This window comes from Ixodes scapularis, unplaced genomic scaffold (assembly GCF_016920785.2).
Source record: "Ixodes scapularis isolate PalLabHiFi unplaced genomic scaffold, ASM1692078v2 PGA_scaffold3__209_contigs__length_174095766, whole genome shotgun sequence".
NCBI classification, from domain to species: Eukaryota; Metazoa; Arthropoda; class Arachnida; order Ixodida; family Ixodidae; genus Ixodes; species Ixodes scapularis.
Genome location: NW_024609868.1, coordinates 11,809,773 through 11,835,422, shown reverse-complemented (window position 1 = coordinate 11,835,422; position 25,650 = coordinate 11,809,773). Strand labels below are relative to the sequence as shown.

At 41.4% G+C, this 25,650-nt stretch overlaps 1 protein-coding gene across 1 annotated transcript; it reads left to right on the top strand.

Annotated features, from left to right (window-relative positions):
• The first annotated feature begins 207 nt into the window (after positions 1 to 207).
• On the top strand, positions 208 to 14,778 carry LOC8039702. The gene is made up of 3 exons (XM_002413607.3): positions 208 to 365; positions 3,149 to 3,379; positions 14,559 to 14,778. The coding sequence occupies exons 1-3, from the start codon at positions 208 to 210 to the stop codon at positions 14,776 to 14,778; spliced, it is 609 nt and encodes a 202-aa protein (XP_002413652.3).
• Positions 14,779 to 25,650: the final 10,872 nt, after the last annotated feature.

Genomic DNA, 25,650 nt, shown 5'->3' with positions numbered 1-25,650 from the left:
TACAAAAAGATTGTACTTACCTATCTTGTCTATAACGGGGACCGTATTAACGAGACATGATTTTATTCCTCCCTGCACCTCATGCCAATATTCTTAAAAGGTGTGACCGTCGCGTAGGTTCATCGGTGGATGAGTGGAACGCAACCTGCCAACAAATCTCCTAAAGACCAGCTGCAGCGGGAGGCCGCAGCAGGTCACCATGTAGAAATGAGTCAGGCAACCAGTTACACCTCCGTTCGGATGGCCGCCGAACCGTCGGAGACCCCAGGGGATTTTTTGCATCATGAAGATTCCGGCACACTGGCGGCACCTCCGTGCTCCGAGTTCAACAGAAATCACTGTCCTTTCACCGAGGACTACCCGATGTAAGCCCCTTTTCACGTGTGCGTGGCGTATGAGCACGAGAACTGCTGTATTTATTATTGTTTATCGTAAAACGTTGTACAGAACTTACATGATCAACCGATAAGTTTTTTCAGGCTCGCCATTCTACGGAAATTATAAAACATTAAAATTTTAATGTCAAAAACAATTGTTTTGTGAATTGCCACCCATGAAAAATGAAAGGTGTTTTTGGTCTCCTACTGGTAATATTATTATTGTTGTCCCCCTCCGTTTTTTTTTCTGAAGTGATCTTTTTGGCAAAACTTTCACCACAAAAGAAAATGTCATCGAAGTTTGTGTGCTTGAAGCAAACTATAATATTTTAGGTAATTTTTGAACGACCTTTGACTGAATGTTATACTTAATGTTATGCAGCGTATCTTGTTTTATATGTGACCGGTGGTGCAGTATCACGTTCAGCCTTTTTTATGTATCGCCGTGCAGTAGTAATAGCGGAATTCTAAAGTAATCACACTGTTTGTGCTAATGCCTTAAAAAATACGTGTCGTTTTTTTTTTTTTTTTGTCACCTTGAAACATTAGGAGAGCAAACGAAATTCCACGATTCTCTCTGACCTTTTTCCATATGGGACGAGTTTTCAAAATAGCCACGCCTGCGGCATTCAACAACCAACATGGCCGTCAGCATTTTCTCTTTCCAATGTCAATGATAATCACGCCTCAGCAGAGTAGCAAATACGTTTTCATTTAAAAAAACGCTCTTGGAAACTGAATTTAAAATTAAAAGAAACGTTTCTTCGTAGAACACTTTGAATGTTGCTGCTTATTTTGTGTTTAGAGGAATCGGTGGTCTTTGGTGACTGGCTAAAATTCTGAGTTGACTTATTTGCGCGGATGCCGCGAGTTTGTGTGATCTTTCTTTGTGCACATCCCATTGCTACAACGGTTCGCGTGTGTAGGAACTGTAACTGCACCTCGTAATAAAAGAAATCACAAAGAAAGAATGGTTTACGCACTAAGAAATACCAACAGATGCGACGCGAAAATTCGTAAGCTTTTCACCGCACTGAAGGACGTGAACATCCACTAGTACATACCTCTAATACGACACATATATGTTCAAGATTTACATGTGTCGAAAAATTGCTCGTGTCGTTCCTCATGCATTTTGTCCTACGACCACAATATCTAAAACAGTACACTTAAGTCTTAGTTTCGACATGAAAGGGAGCTGCATCATTTTTTATTTTATTTTTTATTAACGTTCTTTATAGGCTCATTAATTGCCGTAAAAATTGCTTTAAAACGTTCACGTTTTCCGGTTCTACTCGTCCAGAACGCGCAGCCAAACAGCTTTTCTAATTTTGCGAGTTCAAATAGTCTGAATCTACTGAATATCGAGGAGTGTAATACAAAATTGATTAAATTGTGAACGTAGCTGCATGTTGGTAGTGATAATATATTATTTTCAGCGCCCTGATAAAAAAACCTTCACTAGCTTGTCTTCATGAGTTTCTTCTGAACTCCTAGCAATAAGACGACGCATTGCCAAAGAGCTCACGTGCTGTGCATAGTACGAAAACTCTACATAACCTTCAAAACCAACCCTTATTATTCCCCGATTATATTTGCGCATTACTTTGTTTTCAACCATGCATAATACATCAAGACTGGAAACCCCCGAAAGAGCATACAGTATGATTAGTTTACTACTAAAACTAAAAAACAAACATTGTAAAAAAACGCTAGAATGTTTTGTCTAGACCTTTTGATCATAGGCTCATATGTGTCTAGATCATTTTCCCAAAACGTATAGCCGCTATTTCCACTCCTTCGCGCATATATCATGTTGACTTTTAAATTATTCCAGAGGAGAAAAATAGATAAATATAAGCTCAATAAATTGAAGCGTCCGAGTAAACGAGCCATATTGCAACAGCGCGTTGCGCTTTGATGTACCATACCCCTTATGTACCATATGTCGTTGCATTTGACACTATCGAGCCTCTCAAGTTTTATGCTCTAAACAAATATTTATGTAAAACACTATCAGCAGAGCGCCACATAAATCGAGAGATACGATGGGAACAAAAGCCTCAAGAAGGACCATAATGAGTGTGGAGTCACGTCAATGATTTTCATTAGAGAAACTCGGATGCTGACCTCAAAATAGATCAATCATCATTTTTTAAATCTTCCAGATCGAAAAGGAAAATTCTCGTTCATAATTATCTATATATTTTTTTCGAGAGTACTAATTTTATATCAGCTAAAATCAGACATTTCTTTTGGAACATTTTTGTGAACCTACTTTTCTAGCTAAATATCATGATGCCACAAATTTAAGAGAGCCTAAATTGGATGTAATAAAGGCAGACAGCACCTTCTACAAATAACTAGAGAATGATTGCCCAAACATATCCAAAATGAGCAAAATATTAGACGGTTAAGTGTGGGTCGTTAATCGAAGTCCGACCTGGTGATAACGCAGAATTAAAGAAAGCAGTGATCTTTTCTGCGGGCATCGAAGGCGCTTAAAGCAAACTATTTTTATTGAGTGTCTATTGACTTTTTTGTATTCACTGTTGACAATTTTTGCTCAGCCCTCTCTTAAATAAAATACCCTGCCACACATAATATGCCGCAGTTCATATTTTTAAATAATAAAATACATACCGAGTTTGGAGCAGTTCAGATGACTTGAACCAGCAAGGAGCTCTCAACCGATACGCTGCGTTAGGTAGTACGGTTCAGCCGAGTTGCTTTTGGACACGTTGGGGTAATTATGGGTGCCCGTCTTTTAGCGACATCGTGACCCAGGTGACCAAGTTCCTCAAGTGGCCGCTGGAAAAGCTCTTCCGGGACCTCCGCCAGGCGCAGAGTCCCCCGCTGATGGAAAATGGCGACGGGGCGCTGGTCTGCGACTCTCTGACGCGCATCGTGCGGCCGGGCTGGGCAAAGAACACCAATTCCCGCTGGCTCGTGGTTATCAACACCCACAACTACGAACAGTTCGTCACAGAGACGACATGTAGGTAAGAGACAGACACATTCGTCTTGTAGGTACCCCTAGTAAAAAATCTTATATGTATAATAAATTTCTACGTTCAATAGATGTATGTCATCAAATAAGATTATATAAGAACATACATAAACCTTATAAAAACATACGAGGACAATTTGAGATTAAATAAAAAGTTTTAAGAAGCTGATAAAGAGTTTCTTCTGACTTACGTAATCTTATATTGTTCTTTTTATTCTTATTAGTTTCTTATATAATCTTATTTACTCGCATGCGTTTATTGGACATAAAAATTTCTTATGCATATAAGCTTTTTACTAGGATAAGGGTTATGATTTACACCGTGACCCTTTCGTAGGTGTAGAGTACTTTTGTACATAATTCATCTACAGCATACGAGTCACCTAAGTTATGTAGCTTATCGGTGCTCCTGAATTTTGGTGCTCCTATGCTTAGTGCTGGGGCAATGTTTTTTTTTTTTATATGGCTCCGCGTGTTCGGGGTGTTATTTTTTATTTTTTTAATTCGGGAGTGGTGGCATTTTTGTCAGTATACTTAGCACTTTTCGGTTTTTATATTGCTGAAAAGATGATTTGCCAAATTTTAGGGCACTGTAGTCATCACCCAATTTTTTTTCACACACAGATCTAGTAAATTATATATATATATATATATATATATATATATATATATATATTCTATCAAGAACCTTTTAGAACAGGCCCATTTGCGAGGATGCCCCCTAATTTATGTCAATCAACTATTTGCATTTTGCTTGTAAGATATTTAGAACTGTGACAACGCTGTCTCAACACTCCGACCCGACAAAGAAAGATACGTGATATTGAACACCGCGCTTAACAAACGCTAGAGCTGGACTAGCAGCACTTATTAAAATCTAATAAAACCACTGACGTTTTAAGAACACATCTACCCAGCAATATAGCAAGGTGGTGCGTTTATCTGACTTAGTATGCAATGAACATGGTGATAAACAGCGCACAAGAGACAGACACAATAGAAAAAAACAGACAGGACAGCGCTTATCCTGTCTGCTTTCTTCTACTGTGTATTTGTCTCTTGTGCGCTGTTTATCACCATGTTCTACCCAGCAAACCCGTTTTGGAAGGTCTTGAGGGAATCCCTGTACCAAAAACCAAAGATCAGTCGGCACGAATCAAAAACTTGCTAAAGCTCGATTTTCAGAGCCGGATGCAGGGTGCCTGCTTTCAGTGATGAGTATGCACCTCAACACCCCACCCCCTCCTCCACAGACGCACACAACACACCCACACACAGCCACAGGCTGAGTTTATCCTACCACCCATCCCCCGGGACTGACAATCCTGGGTAAACCAATGCGTGCCTTACACAAGCTAAAGCTCGAATCGTCGCTGAAGTGCATCTAGCCTGACGGGTTCCAAATCGGAGTGACATTAATCAACGCACAACAAAGAACTAGGATGGCACGTTGTGACTCATCTATTCGATTAAGCATTCCGTTTCTGTCGTTATCATAACAACGCACTTGCACACATTTCGATTAAAATCACTGCCCTACGAGGGATATCAAGAGAAGGATATCAGAAAGAAGAGTTTTTTTATTTCTAATAAAATTCATCAAAATATTGCCGTTGCTCGCTCGAAGCTTATATGCTGTCACGGAGCTGGTAACTGTCAAATTTATATATCATACTTTATTTACTCTGATCTCGTCGAAATACCACTCGGCAGTAACATCTGCTAGATCAAACCCCCCTCTACTTTGCTGCGAGTTTGCTGTCATTTGATTTCGAAACGTTGCCGAGAAATCCTCCATAAATGACATAAAAAACACCAAATCATGCCTTTTTTTTACATTATAGACTTCTAATGCTGGTCTTTTTTTGTGTTTTTAAACACAAAATTAAAAGTTAGGACTATAAATTGGACGGTTGACTTTTGACCTTTTTAATTAAATAATAAAAAAACGCGGCATCCTCATTGATATGCCAGGGTGAGTGCGTGCGTGTTTTCGTGTGTGTAAATTGTGACAGGAAAAATATTTTAAGCCGTTTACATAAAGAACGCCCTCCTTACATCCTAAACTCTATAAGATTTACTTCTTTTTTTCATGAGCGGACCTTCGTTGGTTAATTAACTGAGGGTTCCTTATTCGTCTGTTTTTTTTTTTTTTTTTTGCATGCATGTGTTACCGAGGAAAGCCGATTAAAACATATAGAGCTTCTGAACCAAGGGATTTCTATCAGACTAGTAGTCTGCTAGAGATTGCTACCATTTAGATAAATACGAATTCTTTTCTTATTTAGTGAATTGTTTTGTGATTATTTTTATTGCAATATTGTATTTTTGATTTGAGTTTTGCTTTTGATCTTTATAATTTTTTGAAATTTAATGCGTTATGTTTCTGTAATTTTTGTTTTACTTAATATTTTGGTTTCATACGACGTTAACACTTCTTCTTTTTCATTTTACTCCGAAAAATATGGGCGGGCATCAGTTTCTTTCGCTTAGATTTGTGTCTCCAATTACTTCTTTTCTAGGATAGAGCCAGCTTCAATTTAAGAGGGGAAAACTAGAAAGTACAGAGATAGAAAACAAGACAGAGATATTGCTCAACTACAAACTGGGATTTAATACTTGTTCCCTTTTGTTTACCTTGACTGTGCTTGTTTTTCTTCTTCATTCTAAGAGCTTTAGAAAGAATTTAGTTTGAAATGACCCGCATTTGAGCGGCACGTAAAACACCGCTTGTTTTTTTGTTTAGCTTGATTCAAGGCATGCTGACGCATGTTGTTTTGTTTTATTCAATGTAGTTTTGAGCGACTCTCGTGCATATGGCCTTTTGTTTCTTGCAAGGATGGCGATGCTGCTGAAAGCTGCACTGCATTTCCAGATGCAGCAATGTGCTGCTAGATGACCTGCCGTCGTTCCCTTGACAGATGCTGCATGTTCTCTTGTCCCATCATTTATGCACCTGCCAGTTTGAGCGATTTAACTATTGCTGCATGGTAGGGGAATGAGATAAAAAACCCCTACAACACAAAGGGTATATTGTGTCTTGTTAGAAATGTTCCATATTTTTTTTCCTGTCGATGTTGCACTTTATATTCCAGTTCATGGAATGCGTCCTGTTTGAAGCAGAGTAGACGACCTTAATGCCCGGCCTCGCGGCTATTTTTTTTATTTGTGGAATATGCGATGACTGTAGGGTACTACTGAGAATTTTTTGCTTTGTTCTTGTCTTCTATCTCTCATCTGTGTTGGCTAATTCACACTTCAGTTTTGTGCAGATGTATTTACTCTCGCATACCAGGGGACCAATCGGATACCCAGAATCCCGTAGGCGAAAATTTAGCTTTTCAAAACTTTGCCCAATTTTTGTGGTGACAAGATGTGTTTAAGGCCGATACAAGAGCGGTGTTTGCAACACTTTGTTTTATAGTTTTTAAATGTTAAGATGCAAATGAAATAAATTTTTCGCTTGCCCTTGGTTGATACTTCCAACAAACCTGTACTACTTTAAATTCCAGCTTGAGGCCGAGGAACTTTATGAATCTATCCACGAGAGGTTCATGTGTGAAGACTAATTCTGGGCAGCTTTCTTGAAAGCCCCGTAAAGCCTTTTTATTTTCATTCATTGTTTTGGTCCTCCTACTCAGTCATTGTAACAATCACAAAGTCATTAACATATAACATACCTGTAGACGGCCGTGATTCTCCTATTATGCAGGTTGTTCTGGATGTTCTTGTCACATGCTGCCAAAAACAAATCACACAGCTATGGGGCTACGTGAGACCCTATACACACTCCACTTTTTTGTACATAGTGTTTGCCTTCGAGTGCAAAGGCTGCCGTTGTTAGGTTTGCAGTGCGCAGTTCCAGGAATGTTTCAAGTTCATTCCCGCCGCGTTTTCCACGATGTGCTGTTTTGCTCGTCTGTTTTTTTTTGTTTTTTTTTAGAATTTACATGAGGCTTGCATCGGGTTTGGAATAATACATATTTTGAATGTCTATAGAAAACCCTGAGGCGACATTCGATCCGTTTTCTTGAGAGTATAAAATACGTTGTTCCAAATTTTTACCACATTGTTTGTTTTGATAAACCTTTGATTTTTAAGAGAACAAACGACGATTTCTTTTTTTTTCACTAACATTGTCGTTTAGTGTACCTTCCTTCTACGAAGTTTAGAAAATTGAGGTGCCGCTATGGCTAAACCGCAGAAATGTGTACACATTTAACGCTGATGTTTGCAGTACACGCTACGTCCGTGTCACTTGTTTGTCCCTCGGCTTTTCGCGTTGTTTTCAATTCCGAAGTATGTACCAACTCGCCCAAGCCTCAACTTTTGCAGTAGGCTTCCCGAAGTGACAAAACAACCAAGAAGCAATTCATGGCTTTTGTAGCTAGATATACATTGTACTTCACTGAAAACGCACACTCCTACAATTACACTCGTTGTTTTACAAAGAGCTTGGCAGAGTGTATGAAATGTTTAACTCCAGTAATTTAGATGAAAGGCCCTACGCACAGTATTTTGTCCTACTCAGACAACTTGAGTAACTTCGCGATAAACAAATTCGTAGAAGTAGTCCCGACATTGTGTCGCAAGTTTATACATAGCAGTTAGGCGCGGCAGATTATGTCTCACAACAATCTTTGTAAACTGAGTTTTCATGCAGTAATAAGGGTAACATTACAGGAAACGAGCGTAAGGCATGCCTTTAGAACTAGATTATACAGGGTGGCTTAAATAGCGGTCAGGCTCTTTATACCGAACGCTAGGATCGGTTTCATAACCTTTCGCGCTACGCTTTTGTGCAGCATTGCCCACAAATGGTGAATTTTTTTCGCTAAAATTTTCAAAGAGTGAATTTACCTGAGGAAAAAGGAAAAAGCCAAATATTTCTCACTGTCAACCCTCTACCCCTCGCCTCCTTCGGTTTGTTCGGCACTGCGTAGCATCTCTAGGGAAGTGATGGGAGTTCGACAGAAAAATTGAGCATCGTCACGTGTTGTTTCATGACTGAATCAGGGAGAGCACTAATATTCTCAACCACGGACCGTTATTTTTTAAATTATTTTTAACACAAAAATAGTCCTGTGTTTCTTCAGCATCCTCCTATCTTTGCTCTCAAGCTTACCCAGTTTTATTTTTGTTTTGTTCTTTCTTCGCCTTGTGGTTCCTGACAACACGACGAATACACGTTTAAATTTAATTACCGGATTCCGGAAAGCCGGAGCTAGCGCTGAACGGCAGTACGCTCTGCAGCCGCATGTAATAAAGCTTTTTGCGGGTTGCCGTTTTCCACGACAACAGACAGCTCTCCGCTTTCAGCAGAACGCCTGCAAGCAAAATTAGGAATTTATTTGGTCGCCCCGTACGCGTTCACCATCGCGCACGCTCTCATAGTTTGAGGTCGATCACACAGCAGAGCCCTGCCAGCCGGAAAATATCACGTAGGAAACACTAACAAGAAAAGAACGAGGAACAGCGCAATTCCTGCGCTTTTTTACATCTCGGTGGCGTTGGAAAAAGGAAAAGTATTTTGTGTTTTAAATTACTTAAAATAATACGTTTTTTTTTCTTTTTTTCTTGGGGGGAGGGGGGGGTTCTGGAATGATTTGTCACGGCGCATGAAAGAAAAATTAATGAAACAAAAATGTTTTGGTCAGATGATACCAACCACAGTTTTATACCCGCAGTTAAAACTTTATGGTCGGAGTCTTGCTTATTTATTTTTATGTACGTGAGTGTCGAAACCTAGCGGAACTGTCTATGAGCGCGGCATACTGTGTATCTGAACGTGAAAGCAACAAAATGTGTATGTGTATATGACGCAAGGCTTTTAAGTCGAACACGTCATCGGCGTAATTTTTAAATGGTACTTTGAAAGGGGTATTAGCGAGCATCAAATTTTACCGGTTCCGTTAGTGCCTCAAATAAGCTCTTTGCACAACACTATAGCAGTTTCGATGATAGTCCTTTGAGTCTAAAAAGAACGCAAGAAAAATCACGACTATTTTCTGCTCACGCCCTAAGAGTGCCGTGCTAGAAACGAAAGACAAAAATAGACAGTGCACATGAACATGTATTTATTTGCTCGTGTTCTTTTTGAGTTGCGTAAAGTCAGCTTTTCATATTTTAGTCGCATAACAGTCCACAAAAGGTATGGCAGGAGTGACACAAAACTGAACTAACCATGTGCTCCCCATTGTTTAATTCTTCAGTATCTTCCATTGTTATTATAACGAACAAAAAAAAGTCACATAGTACGAGGCTCGAAATATCAAAATGAGCTCTTTTAGCCCCCAATCGTGCAGTTAAAAGCATAACGTGGTACCTAAATTATTCGTTTCAACTCTCACTTAGAACGTACTGCAGATTAGAGTTGCTTGGTTAAATAAAGTAACATTAAATCGCTCTTTTTTTTTGTAATTGGTTCTTGCTCTAAAGCCACCTCGGACAAAAATAATTTAACGAGTGAAATTGGAAGGTTTTACGTGCAAAACCAACGGCGAGCATCTGGCACGCCCCAGCGGAGCACAGAGGATTAATTTCGACCACCTGGGGATCTTTTGACGTGCAGCCGAAAGTTAGGTTACACGGCGCCTTCTCCGCAATAAGCCTCCGTCAGATTGCGGGCACTTCGGCCGGGATTCGAACCCGCCACATGGGGATCCGTAGGCCGACGCTCTCGCCTCGGTGCCACCGAGGTGGCTCCATAATTTAACAAGGATGTTTTTTTTTTATTTCTTTATTGCAAATTTAACGAGGATGACCTGCATTATATATTGCTTGTCGTGTTGTCGACGCTTTCATGCTTGTTATGGTTTCCCTGCTTCAAACCCATAATACATGGAGGGGCAAAGAACGCTGATGCCCTTGATCTATAGCTTAACCTCGTTGGCCCTCCACGCGACCACCACGACTTTTGTGCAAAAAGTATTGCGTTGTCCCCAGGCACGGCAATATTTTAATGAAAATGTCGCCTCATTTCTTGGGGCCCAGTAAATAAGCGTGTTCTTCTTAAGTTTGCAAAAAAAAAAGAGCTCGCATACATAAAACCTGCTTCTATACTTGTTTGGCTGTCGAAAATCATTTTCTTGAGTCACGCTTTCTTCCCGCAACATAAAAGAAAAGATAGCAGCTTGATATTGTTAGATGCAGAAGATACAAAATGCTTAAACTTACTTATAACTTTTTAACAGAAAGTTCACATGCATAAATGGCGGCATTGCGATTGGTTAGACAGGAGACAAAAGTCTGCTTATGGTCTGCTGGTTACAAGTAAGAAGAAAAATATAAAAATATGTCTTTCTTTTTTATTCTAAAAACTTAAATTTATAGAGAAAAAGGAAACAGGGTGTGTTTTTCGCACCACAAACAACTCCTGACGAGAGTGTGAATTGCTGACGTCGTTTTCATACATTGATTTCTTTAGTCCAGTTATTTCTAACATTGCTACAAAAATTATTTTGGTCTGGTAATTACAAAATAAATAGAAAAATATGGAAACAAAAGCTTTTCTTATGTACATATAAAACATTTCCCTAGAAACAAAAACTGAAAACGTGGAGCATTTCGCAGTGCAACAAGCCATGACGACGGTGCCAACAATTGATCCAACACAATCGTGCTCCGTGCTGCAGTCGTACAAAACGCTAGAAGTGAGCCGAAGATTTGGGGAAATCGATCAGCTTTCATTTAAACTCTCTACATTTCTGGGAATATCGCACTTGTAGGTAAAGAGACGACAGAACACATCGCCATGTTGGCTATTATTTTCCACTGTTTCCTAAAGTCTCCAGCTTTTGCTAAGTAGGTTGCTTCCGAACGGTCCTGGCTCGGGTTCAACGACAAGCGAATGGGTTTTTCGCGTGCCATAAAAGCTCGAGCTTAAGAACAATGCGCACGCGAAACAAGGCGTAAAAAATGCGGGGCATATTTCAATCTTGCTTAAAAGCAGCACGAGAGTGAAGTTGAGGATTTGGGCATATAAGTATTTCTTTCTACATACAGTATTTCTTTTTACTTGACACATTATTTTTATTAAAGGTGGGTGACCCTTACATGGGTCACCCACCTCTAGTTCCGTCTTCATCGAATTTCCCTTCGCTGTGTATTTAGTGGATTCGGCTGACGTTAGGCTTCATCATCACGATGAATTGCGATCAGTGCAATGCTAAAGCGAATCACAAAGAATGACTAGATCAATTTACACATTTTTAAGAAAGGTCATTGTCTTTAAGATATTCGTCCATAAGTTTCCGCATGTTTGTCAGCAGTTCAAAAAGTGCGAGCATAAAAGCGCACGTGAATATTTAGTGGGTTGGAGGGGGAGGGGGGTCCCTTGATAAAGCGAAGAGTGACTGGCACTTTGCCGTTATCTATCCTCCTAGGTGTCCACGTCAAGAACCGTATTAGAAAGAGTGCGGCTCTTCGCGGAAGGCTACGAATTTCCCCCTTCAAGTGTTGAATTAAAATTTATGTTGGTGCATCCCATATTAAGTTTGTGTCATTTTATCAAGACTTGATCGTTTAGAACTTCAAAATCATTGTTTCCTCTTCCCACAGCCAAATTCTTTAAGAACTACTTCGCACAGCGCATGAAAATGCACAAACGTTTCCTTTTTCTTGGTGTGACAACGAGTGTAGGCTGGGTCCGGTCGACGCTTGCCCCAACGCGCTTAGTGATAAAAAAAGAGTTTGCTGGCACGGGTACGTCGCTCTTGTACCTTTAAAATGAGGCATGCCACGCACTCATTGAATTACCGACAAACATTCAAAAACGTATCGCTAAATATCGTAAAGACCATTGCCTGTGCGCAAATTGTATAAATTGGTTTAACCATTATTACGAATCGGCTTTAAAATGGAGCATGACTCATAAAACGATACCTAAACAAGTTTCTTTAAGCATTCGTAGATAATTCCCCGACGGATCGTGATAAATATTTGTTCTGTATAACGTCCGCCGAACCCGTTAAATACACACTGACACAACACCCATGTAAGAATCCCCAACCTTTTTTTTAAATATATTACATGTAAAAAAAAACAATATATTTGAGGGGAACAGCTATACTTCACCCAGTTTTCATCGGCAGAAGCGCGCCTTTCCATAATATCCGCTCCTATAGTTATGGCTATGAGAGATAAGCGGTGTTGAGAGTCACTTAAAAAAATACTCCAAGTAGACACGCATATTCTAAATAGTTATTTATTATAAGAGTAAGTATTTCAGGAGTAGAATGTCTGTCGGAAGATTGAAGCCGGCAAACATTGTATTTTTAAACCAATATTACATAATGATTCATATTTTAGCCTTGTCCCCATCACAGTAAGTTTTCGCGGATGTGGAACCATTTTGAGCGGGTGCTATCTTTTTTTTAGAATCACTTCATAGTATATTACTTATATGTGTGTCTGTTCAGTGCATGAGTCACTTCTAGATTTTGTCCTTTGTCTCTTTTCTTTTTTTTCTGAAGAAACTTTTAAATGGAAACGCGTCTGAGAAAGACACGCACTGCATAAAAAGGACACTCATTTTAAACACTGACAGACGTCAGGCTGCTTTATCACTTTACTGGAGTGTGTACAGCAAGTTTTAGCAACATCTGTGTGATTGAACACATAGAACGCTTTCTCAATACCGCGCAATCACTCTGGGCATTTGTCTGGTGCGTTACTTTTTGAGTAGTCAGACGAAGTGAAAACTAATGTTAATTTTAGTTTTGATTTTTGTTAGCATCTGTGACTTCCGGTTTCATTTATTGTCATGAAGTCGTCAATGATTTTTTTTTTCCCTCATGAGTGAAAACCTCCCATTCTATTTCCAGATTTTACTCATTATAATTTGTCACCCTCCAAACCACTTGGGGCGCGAATTTTTTTACAACGTTGCAAGCTCTAACCAACCTGGACTGCACTTCACGAGCCAGGTGCTCCCATACAAAAAATAACAAATAACAAAAAAAAACTTTTTTTTTTTTTTGGTAGAAGCTTTTGGGAGTGTTGTACACTTTCCTCGAAAACCTGAACGAAAGCTCCTTCCTTATTTCTTGTCCATTATGGAACAAGTCTTTTTGTTACAACTTCCAGTGGTTCGTTAAAAACGCTCTCCCGTTACGCATCTTCGATTGGAATGTGTCGGTAAATTAACGTTAATTTTACGTATTTTACTAAAATATTCCGCTGAATAATCCGTAGATAAAATAAAGCGAGCAAGTGGAAATGTCCACATCAAGCAGCGTGTCGAGTGGCCACGATCACATTCGTTCATGTTCTTGGTTTTCGGCTACCCCTCGGACACCTTCCTATCTTTCTTAAAAATCAAAAGCGCAAACAGCAAGGAAAAGAAGAAGGGAAAGAACAGAGCGCTTACTCCAACTGTGTGTTAAATGCATTCACCGAGGAAGACAAAAAAGAAATAGGACGTCTGGAGGTACTAGAGGAGGAAAATTAATGTTACAGAGTATAAATGCATTAAAAAAAATAAAAATTAAATGTAAATTCACCCCTTAACACTAGCAAAAAAAAACGAGAGAACGATAAAAAAATGAGAGTAGTATAAACAAAATCAACCCAGGTCAAAGATGAAGTTAGAAAATATTAGAGCGTCCTGAGTTAAGAAAAAAGGTCGAGGTAAACCATTTGTTTCTTCTTCTTTTCCTTCTTTTCCGTGCTGTTTTGATTTTTAACAATGTATAACCAACTAGCCCAACAGTTAATTTTGATTCCTTGTGTTCTTCCTTTAAATCGGACGTTGAATGCAGATATATACAAGAATAAACACTCTAAATGCCTACTAAATTCGAATAAAGTTATATTTAAATATATATATATATATATATGAAAGTTATTAAAGTCCAGCTTAATTTTGTCCCTACATATGTACTGGCGTCGGCTAAAAGTCAAAATGGGTTGGCTTGACAAGGCTCATCCCCGTTTCCTCAGGACGAAATGACAACAACAAAAAACATGTGAAGATATATCGCCCCTCACTCTGTTATTTATACGGCAGGGTATTGATTTCGCGTCAACGCCCACCCTAGAGCAGTACAATGATGGTAGGGACTTCCATGCTCAGATTCGGGCAATCGTTTTCCCGTTTTCTATTAGCTTAGCGGCTAATGCATGAACACGCACCGAATAATGTCGTTACCCTGTTTCGTCCCACGCTCTAGGCACGAAAACAGCCAGTGCAATTTCGTGGCGCCCTGCTTCTACGCCAGCTGCCAGCAGCGATTCAACATCCAGAAGCTGCTGGTGATCGACCCGAGCAACCCGTACAAGGGACCCTTCTTGTCCCAGTTCCTGTTCCCTTCCTGCTGTGTCTGTTACGTTCCTGGAACCAGGGCGATTAATCTTCAGCAGCCAAAGTCGCCTTACCACGAAGACCTGTAACCTAAGGCATTGTAGCCTGTTGAATATATTAAACGAGACACCTCCCAGAGGCAGCTGACCTCCTCGCAAGAATGGGGGGTCTGTCACGTGTAATAAAGCGGCCCATCGCATAGGCCGAGGCTCCGAAGCAAGGCAGCCTGGTGCACAAAGAGAAGTGTGTAAGAGTAATTAGTTGTATTAGGAGTCTGAGACAAAACTATGGAACTTATTGTTTCTTTTGCTTGAGAGTTAGGAGGAGCTGTTTATGTGGGTTAACATTACCCGCTGTAGCGTATCTTTCTTCCTAATAAAAGTAATTGTGTTGTGGGTGTGTTCAGACGGCGGGAAGTTAGCCAGCCCCAATCGACGTCTAGAATCTCCGGTGTAGATAGGAAATTTAGCCAGTGCAGTTAGCACCACCGCTTGCTTGGAGTCACTAACATGCATCACCGGCCTGCCGGTCAGATGCTCATGCATCCGACCGGACGGGGGTGGGGATCGAAACCATAATTCCTGGCGTCTGCAGGGGCGAGATTACGCGCCACGGGCTCCGAGCTGAGTTACGTTAACACACTCAGCCGCTGATAGCCCCTCGCAAATGTTGCTCGGAAACGCGCAGAATTGATGGTGAAAAAGACATATAGTACTCAAAGAGCCGTACTTTATTTAAGTTTCACAGTTGTACCAACCTCATTATACAGATACTTTTTTTTTAACTTAAAATACAGAAATTACGAATTACCTACGAAAGAAAGATTATGATACGAGATATAAGGATTTTTCAGAAAGTATCAAGCAACTATGGGTACCTTAGGCACTTGTGGTAAGGGAAAAAGAAACCACCACTGCCTCGTACCAGCTCCAACATAAACAATGTGCGGACGACAAAAGAAATTAAAGGGTTAACGTGCGCATCAGTCAGTAGCACTCGCTGATAATATAAGAAATCCAAGGAACAATAGGTCGTTTTTTCAAGGCCGTTGCACTGTTAGCCCTTAAGCCGCAGGTTAATAAATATGGAACATGAGTCCCCAATATAGTATATGAAGCTTGTATAGAGCAAAATCTTATACTACATTTGGAACAAAATTATTAGCCGGCGGAAATGCTTTGAAGCTCAGGACGGAAGTTATTTGGACATTTTTGCCCACCATTCCACTTACTAAACCAGGAGTTGTTTTATATTCTTGATTTAAAAATGTACTAAAAATAATATTGGTTGTTACCCTTGAGGACTTGTTTAAAGAGAAAAAAAAAACTCAATGTATCACAAAAGTATTTAAAATAACATGTAAACCGAAAATGTATTGGCAAATGTTCGCTATCAGAACTGGGTAATTTGGCTTCAAGCGACCCAATAGCGTAATTTAAAGAATTCACTTCTAACACCTCGACAGTAAAGTAGACATTTACACGATCAAAGATCGCTATTGAGCATCTCTCAGAAACGCCTAATGTTATCAGAGATTTTTTGGGCCATTTCATGTGCTTTCGCCTTACTAGTTCGCGTGCTTGCATAGCACGCAAACTCTATGTAGATTTAGAAATAAAGATGTGAGTTATATCTTACACTTTATTGAGAATCGGCTGATCAATATATACAAAAAATTTATTTAAAATCGGAGCTTTATAATTTCGATCTAGGACTGTGTTTCCAGCATTTCCTATCACAAAAGACTCTTCCGAAAGTCTTCCCTCTATTGGAAGCTCTAAAATCCCTGCACAAATGCGGACACAGATGGCACTGCACAGACAACGGGATGGAAACACGCAGCGCCAAAGGTACAAAGTCACGGCGTTCGCTGTCTGCCAATGCGAATGTCATCATCGCCTAAACTAATCAAGCGCGGACATGCAGCCTAACCTTCCGGTTTTAATCTCTGCGTTGGAGCTTGTGTTTCTTTTAGTTTTAGATTTGCACGTTCTCCGGTGACGGTTGCTCAACCATTGTGCAGGGGTTGCGACCTTTTACGGATGGGCACGTGGCTTTCGAAAGGGGTCTATAGAGGTCCCCGCTGGCAGGCCTGTTTATTTAAAGGTTGTCCAAACGGGGGCTGCTTCTTGCATATCTTTGCTTGACGTATTCGGCAAAATAAATTGACAAAATACAGAATGACTCACGAAAAAAAAATTATCCTAGAAAACAGAACGAAGTGATCTTCTAAGTGGCCACGAGCGGAAATACGGGATGAGGAAGAGCAGGCATACTTCAAGAACTCGAAATCGATCGAGTTCGGAACCATTTTTCAGGACTCTGCAGCGTTACGCACTTGCTCCGTCATTGATTTCCAATAAAGCGATCGAAAGGATTTCCCAACAAGGTGTAGCAGCGTTTCTCGTCGCGGGTGATATATGAAGCCTGCAAATGAGCCTTTTAAAGAATACATCGATTACCTAAGTGGGACGATTCAGGCACTGCGCATACAACCAAAGGGATTTTCTTCCACTCCAATAACTTACGACAGAAGTTAAGTAAACATCTTATATGCCGTTACTTAAATTATAATACCAATCTTACTTAACCAAGGTGTGAAATAACACTAGGACGTAAATGTTAAACTTGCACATCAGGCTGGAAAAATATTTTTTTCAGAATATGGAATACAAAATCAAACAAAAAAGGCTACTGCGCATTATGCGAGAAAAAAAAAGCATACGTCATATTCGCGCAGACGTAGAAAGCTTCGAAGTTAAAATACACACGAAAATAAAATCTGACGTTGTGAAAGACAAGATTCTGCAGATGGTCTTTACTCAGGCCGAAACACAACTTGCGATGCCTATACCTAGCTCACTGGATTACAAGCCGAGTGAAGATGGTGAAGTTCAAGCGAAAAATATGGAGATTAAATTCCGGTTTAAATATTAATCCTAAATTAACTCCCCTCCATTCGCGTAATCACTACTCTGCGATGCATTCAAAAAATCGGAATTAACAGACGCACGTCAGTGGAAAAAGTACTTCTTGAAAGAAATGTTTCAAACTGCAAGACAGGATAAAAAAGCCAATTTATTGCATGTAGCTCTAGATAAAACGCACTTAATGGGCCTCAAATAGCGCCAGGTACTGGCGCTATTTGAGGCCCATTAAGTGCGTTTTATCTAGAGCTACATGCAATAAATTGGCTTTTTTATCCTGTCTTGCAGTTTGAAACATTCCGTTTTGGCGCCTGCCGACGCCACATTGAGTGGTCGGAGTGAGGGAGTGAGTGAGTTTGTTAAACAATTACGAAGGAAAGAGGGGAAATGCAAAACGAGAGGTTAGCCTTCCAATTCCGGGTCATCTTTCTCGTTTCGCCTGCAAAGAGGGGAACCAAGAGTGGCTAGGAAGAGGAGTCGGAAGGCTGGTGCCTGGCGGTAGGGGTTGGAGTGGCAGTCAGAGGTCCGCGGCCTGGAAAACCTTCAACCTGGTCGTTGGTTGTCCCTTGGTGACAAGGGGACTTCGGGTATTACGGTTGTCGATGTTATTTCCCGGGATTGCTTTCTGAAGGCCATTCATTAGTCTTCTGGGAATAATCCAAAAAGTGTGCTGAAGATTTTCTGTCGCGTCGCCCTGAAGATATCTTAAAGTAGACCTCGTCGAATTTGGTGAAAACGAAAGTAGGTGTTAGTGCAGCCAGTTCGTAATATGTGCAGTGAAGAATGTTGCTTTCTCGTGGATTATTTTGCTTCGAATAATAAGAGGGGTTGATCACGAAGCCGCTGGTTTAAGGGGTATTAGTCTGCACCTGGTCGTGCATAATACTCTGTGGATAGTTGTACTGCAGGATTTTTGTCGTTTGTAATCCGTCGTCGTAGGCTTTATCGGCAAGGGCCTTCAGTTTTTTTTTGTTTTTTTTTTGTTCCCTTGCACCTCTACATGTGGTGGAATTCATGAAAGCAGGTGCTGTTTTTTTTTATTTGCCAAATTGCACGCAAGCTGGGTAATGAGTTTCGCAAGTTGGCGCTGACTTTTCTAGGTTTTGAAGTTGTGATAAAGGTTCTCTTGAGTCCGTGAAGATCACAAGCTGCTCGTTCTTAGTGTGCTCTGATTTTTCGGTGAGTGCAGGACACATGGCTGCAAGCACCGCTGTGGTTCTATGAGTGCAGTTGATCAGGCGGGCCTTGGAAGAAGGTACGAGGTAGGCAGCTGTGGTGGATACATCTCTTTTTGCTGCCCTCTTTATACATGGTAATCATTCCAGAATAAGACTGGATTTCATTATTTGCGATGCCGCGTGCCACAAAATCCGCAACTTGGCCATGCCGTGGGAGACGGAAAATTTCTCTTGGAATTTAGAGATGATCGTCCTGCTGGTTTGGAAGAGGCAGTGGTGGTATCTTTTCTGGGTAGCCGATCGACAAACAGGCTCATGGTTGTGGCAAAGTGAGAATGTTCGCGTGACCGAATGACGTCGATTAACGTCTCATATAATGGTACTCTGAGGAATAAAGGTGCTCCACGAAATCATTTCTCCTGTGTCTGATTCTCAATTGGTGAGTCACCTGCCTCGACAGGTGTGGAGATGTTCCTCGATTAAGATTACAGCCCATGACAGAGCCTGAGTGCTCTTCCACTGAATGTCTGCAGGGCGTAGAGGATTCTGTCAACGATGCGACCGCAGTACAGTGTGAACATGACCTGCTGATCAACGCCTCAGGTACGACCCGCTGTTCTTCGAATAACACCTAAAAGTATGCGGACTTCGTTTATGGTGCGCTTAACTTCTGGACGTCAATTGTCTCTATCGCCAATAATGACGCCAAGATATCTTACCCCGATTTCTTTTCGAATCCGCTTGCTTCCCAAACGTAGGGTACTGAATTTCCCCTTAAGCCCACCTGTTTTCCGGAACGTCAGCGCGAACGTCTTTTTTCCAGACAGCGTCAGAGCCGCGTGGCGAATGAAGGTGGTTGTCGTATTCAGAGTCTGTTAAAGCTTCGTTTGCACTGTGGTTGATATGCGTCTCGGGGCTGCACATCAAAGTGCATCATCGTCCGCGAAAGTAGTGGTGTGTAATGTAATTTTTTCACCCTTAGGAATTACTGGGAGAAAGCCGACCATTACTAGGGGATATAGTAAAGGGCTTGAAACACTCCTCTGCGGTGCTTCTTGGGAAGAGTCACGTGGCGAACTCACACGTTTTGCCAGCTTGACTTGGAAAGTTCTTCGATGTAGGAATGACCGCACAAATTTGAGTGCTCCCCCATTGACACCTATCTGATGGAGGCGCTCTATAATGGTATTTTGTGGAAGTGCATTAAAGGCTCAGTGAATATCAAGAAAACCCCTCAAAACGCGTGTTTCGTAGCCTTGGTTTGCACTAGGAATGGTGTTATGTTCGATATAGTGTCAGCAGCGTATAAACACGAACGGAGCTCCGAAATCTGTGGTATTAGCGCTAGTGTGTGCTAAAATTTTCACTTGAGACGTCGGTGAAGCATGCGTTCGAGAAGTTTGCAAGCACAGGATGTCAACGATATTGGATGGAAAGACGTTATCATAGATTTCAACTTGCTCAGCTTTGGTATGGCTACTAACACGGAATGCAGCCAGGAAGGAGAAAGCTCATCAGATGGCCAAATTCCGTTCACATATTAGAAAGTGAGGCCTGTCTGTTGCGTTGATGTTTCTGAAGGCATGGCTTGTGATGCCATCAGCTCCTGTGGCACATTTCCGGCGGCAGCAGGATAGCGCGTGCTCCAGCTTTGCCTTCGTGAAATCGGCATTGATTGTGAGATTGGGGAAAGATGGAAATTGTGGCTTTGGTGGTGGAGGTTTTCCTTGTTGGGGAGCGAAATGTTATAAGAATTTATTTAAGGGTACTTTAGCAAGGTTAACAATTAATATGTCGTTCTCTAGTACTATATTCGCACAAGGACGTACTTGAGCAACAGGTTTGAGTAGGCACTCCACAAGCGTCCAAGCTCGTGTTGATCCCATATCTGTCCTAAAAGATTCACATTGCAGTTTCCACTGTGGGCTACCAAGACGCACGAGGAGTTGACATAGTTTTGCGCCTATTCGCCTTGATTTTGTCTTGTCTGTCGAATAAATTGTGCCCCTGGCAATTCGTTGAGCTCATCGTGACGCAGCTCAAATTTAAATGTAACTTAGATCAGGGACTAGATTATTAGCAAGCCGGGTCATACTTTTGTTGACTTTTAAATTGGCAGTTTGTATTGACGAAGTATCAGAAGAGTGACTGAATCAGGGTTATTGAAGATCATTGGTAGTATTTGTTGGAACAGATCCCAGTTGTTAATGCGGTATTCACGGTGTTTTTGTTATGCTGTAGAAGGGAGTGAGATGTATTGGTGTGTGATCAGAGCCCACGCGCCTGGCTCCACGTCCCAGACCATCCTAATAGCACGTGATACAAACGTAAGATATAGAACGCTTGTTTTTGTGAGATTAGGGCGTACAAGGTTTGGGCCTCGGAGTTTATGCTGTGTAGGTCAAGATCAGTTTTGACATCTAGGAGAGCAGTGCCACGGTTGCAGTACTGTGGCTGCCATGCGTAGGGTGGTTCGCGTTAAAATCGCCACACCAAAGTAGGGGTCAAGGACTACGAGGACGTATTTTTCGCACTGCGTCGGGATCCCATATGGTTGCTAGATTCAGTCAAATATAGATTGGCATAATAATAACATCGGGATCATTCATGCATAGTTTAGATTATATATGTTCTTCACATGAAGAATTGAACATAACCTAAACCCCGAGACAAGAATGAATAAAATACCTAACAAGATGACACCAAATCTCCGAAGCAGCTGAGTTCATTCGCAAAGAAACAACAATTTTTTTGCTGCTCTCACTGACAGGAACGTTAAGATTTCCCCACAAAATAATGGGTCCAGAAAAACGAGCACAACTTTCTCGCACTGTGTCGGGATCACATGGTTGATTCGGTCCAATATTAGTTCAGATAATAGTGACGTCGGTATTATCCATGCGTAGTTTTCATGCTACATGTTCTTTACATGTAGAATTCAACAAAATATAAGCCCTGAGACAAGGAGAAATAAAATAACGTGCAAGGAAACACAAAATCTCAAACGCTGCTGATTTTATTCGCAAGAGAACAAAAATTTATAGCCGTCCACACGGACGGGAAAGATGGCGGACAAAAATGCATGCCGTCGGAAAGTTGGCGGAACTGAACCAGACTGACTGACGTCCGCCACACACCGCACCACCAGCAGACTCATGCCGCCGAGCTAACCGACAAGATAATCCCCGTCAAGGGTCCACCAACCCCTCGAAAACAACAAAAACTCGTAGCACAAAAAACTCTCTCAAGCGGTGGTTAAAAACTATAGACGGCTGGCTCACAAAATTTCCCTGGTCGTCTATACTAAAGGTTTCCTTTGATATTCTTCTGAAAGAATCGCCTTCTTCCTGCAAGACTGAAGTCGCTTCCCATAATGTCGAGCACGCATAATAATTTAGCTCAGATGTTAGAGTTATAGTGTAGATGATGGAAAATTAAAATTTCAGATGATGTAGAAACATTTTTCACACTTATTATGTGTTGCAAGATGTTTCCTAGCCAGCTCGCCTGTGTACTTGCGCCCCTTAGAATTCAAGTCGTTCAAGCATAGTTATATTTCGTTTATATTTGATTCTCTGGTTAATAATGATGTGAGAGATGTTTCAGCTGGGTGAACTTTATGGCCGTGGTTTTCGATGTATGAGGAGGGTCGGTGGAGGAATTTAGGTAAGTAGGTCTCTTCCAGGGTGATAACATCTGTTTAAGGCTCAAGAAGGCGACGACGATGTTTGGGAAGACGAGGGCGAAGGCTATTTACGTTCTACTGTAGCACATTTGGCAGGGTAGTTATATTTCTTAGGTTTTTGTCACTTGTTTTTTTTTAATTATTGAGTCAGGACAGGGATAGTGCTGGGTTCAGTGCTGTCATTATAAGTCCGTCTGCGCAAAAAAGGTAAGCGTGGGAAACCTTTAAAATAACATTCTAATAATTAACTCTAAAGATAGGATGAATGCTATATACTCCGTTCACTCCTCAGCTGAAACTTCGATAGGAGCTGCGTGCCCGCTGGACCAATCAGCCACCTCCCTTTCATCACCTGACCCTGTCCTCTGCGTGTGCGTATAGGCGAGAGCGTGATCACGTGACTGGTCTAAAGAGGACGTAGCTTCCACTGCAGTCTCAGCTTAGTGTGAACGCAATATATCACTTGGCAAAGTGTTCATGACGGTGACGTTGTTGACAGTATTTTACAAAAAGCGGTGAACGCCATTGGGATAAAAGGCTTAAACGAAAAGCTACTTTTCGTTTCTCTCGCATGGCTGGGTGTCGACATACTCAAGTCGCAAGACGTGTGTGATGTGCTTGATATTTTGTTTCTCCCAGAAGGATAATTCTTAAGAACTTCCGAGTGTGGTGAACGCTGTGTGTTCTGCGTGTTTGGGATTTTCCTTTTTCTTTTTTCTTTTTTAGGACCTTAAGAGGAGAAGAGTTCTCAATGCTTAAATGTGGCCCGTCCCCGAGGGGGATACTAGAATAAGGTGTCTCCTTCGCGGTTATTTTTGTGCTTGTTTCTTGTTCAGAACGTACCGCACTTCTCGCCTCACGGAATGTAGTGTTGATCTCCAAAGTACCGTTCACACACTTACGTTTCACAACAACCGATTTCGACACGACCGGCTCTTAAGCCTCTTGTCACGGCCGTCACAAGCCGTCACGAAGCCGTACGAAGCCGTCTCCTAAACCGTCATGAAAGGCTTAAAAACCATTTTTCACCCTCTCCGGTCTTAAAAAGTCTCAACAGTGTGAACGGGCCTTACCTTGTATCTTGTAACTTCCGTCTCTCTTTCACCGGACACTCGGTTGCGTTGGAGGCGTGCTTTGATCGACAGTTCGCGCAGCAGGGGTCCGCGTCGTACATGCATTCAGTGTATTGTCCATATCGATAGCACGACTGAATGTCACCACTGCACTCAGCTGAGATGTGGCCCAAGTTGCGGCATTTGTCGGAGACGCCAAGAAAACGACTGGTAGAAAATAACGCATATATGTCCATAAACAAAATAGGTTTTTTTTGTTTTTTGTTTTTTACGAGAAAGAAATTTGCACGAGAAATAAATTTGTGCAATATTGACGTCGTTAGACGCGTTTCGGGTGGATGTCACTGTCCGCTCTAAGCCCCGCCCAGAAATCAGTGGCCCCTCCCATTACTGCTGAACTGACTTGGCTTCACGACCGAACGCGCTAACCATGCTCGTGTATCCCATTCGTGACATCCAGTGCTTCTACTCTGGCGTCTGACACCGCCTTCTAGACGTGCGATCAGACTAGCGGTAGCCTCCGACATCGTCTGCTACTCCACCACGGTCTATGCAGAGCGCAAGTTCGTCTGCCTTTTGCACGCGGGCTGCGATGATGCCAGAAGGCCGAGCTCTTATTGGCTGTGACGACCTGCTCAACCCACCAGCTCAGCTCCAGGCCAGCACTGTGTGTCCTTGTTTTCTTCTCACCTTCGCTTTTCCTGTACGTTAAGCTGGTTTTCAAGAAAGCACGTCTTATTGGCTGATTGAAAAAAAAAAATAGTGGGTAGACCTAAGGCATCTAGCATTTATGTCTGCCCACTGTCATTTCAATCAAATCCAATCAGAGCCCGGCGTCGTGCTGACGTCACCGCAACTCCAGCGCAAGAAGCAAACGATTGGTTCTCCGCATAGCCATTCGCAGTGCCCATAAGACGTGGACATGAAAGCTGCGCGTCGGCGTTCCCTATCGCCTTCGTCCGTCTGCTATTCCGCACCGATCTAAGAACTTCTGCAACGCTGGGAAAACGCGGTCATAAAAGCGGCGTTGTAGCGTTCCATCGTATATGAGCCATGGCCCAATACAAGCGTCGGGCAGCGTCTGTCAATGTGCGGCAAAAGCGACCGAGAGGACTAAAAAAAGAAATATGCGGTGATTCTAGCTTTTTCGGTTTTATCTTCTTTCTTTTTTTCGCGTGGCATCCGCGAGCAAGGTGGGTGAGCGTCATGATGCACAATGAAAACGCGACGTAAAAATGTTTGCTTTGACAAACAAAGTTCACTGCAAATTTTGAGAGCTACTTGCGTTTCGATGCGAAATGAAGGGAACATACCCAAACAAACTTGACGCGCCCTTACAAAAATTTGTAGTTAATTTTTTTTTTAATTTGTGTTGAAAATTTTCTGGAATCGTATTGAATTTATTTTGAAACTTCTTTTATGTTCTTTGGACTTTGTTTTGACAACTTATTTAACTCCTAGTTAAAATTGGCCACATAAAATTTTTAGAATTCCTTCTTACATACGTTCTTTTGAATTCCTTCTTACATAAATTTTGTTGAATTCCTTTTGACAGAACCGCAGGTTAACGTTAAAAAAAACACTCAATTTTTTTAATATATTTTTGAATTTCGTTAGGAAATAGTGTCCTTTTTGGTATATACACATCCCACAAATAAGCAATGTAAACAAACAAAAACACCATCAAGCACTCAACACCAGAAACACAGTCCTGTTGACAGCACCAGAGCCTTATATAGCCTACATATTGAAGGTAATCATTAGGCCGGTGACCACTTCAGCACTTACTAAGGTTCCAAGTCTCCGGTCTCCTTCTCGAAAGTCAGTCAAAGGGAAGACAGTGTTTCGAAGTTCGTGGACTCTGTCTCTTACTAAAAAGCATTGGTACAACTAATAATAATTTTGTGTAGTCGCTAAAACAACATCCACAAAAACGGCTCATAGAACAAATCTTATCGCTTCTATGGATAGCACCACTGAGGACGAAGCCAGTCAAGGCGGTTACTCCACTTTAAAATAGTTATTTTGCTCTTCTTTGAATAGGGTCATTATGCCACGATAGTCATTTACAAAGTGAAAACGGCTGGGCGTTTTTTTC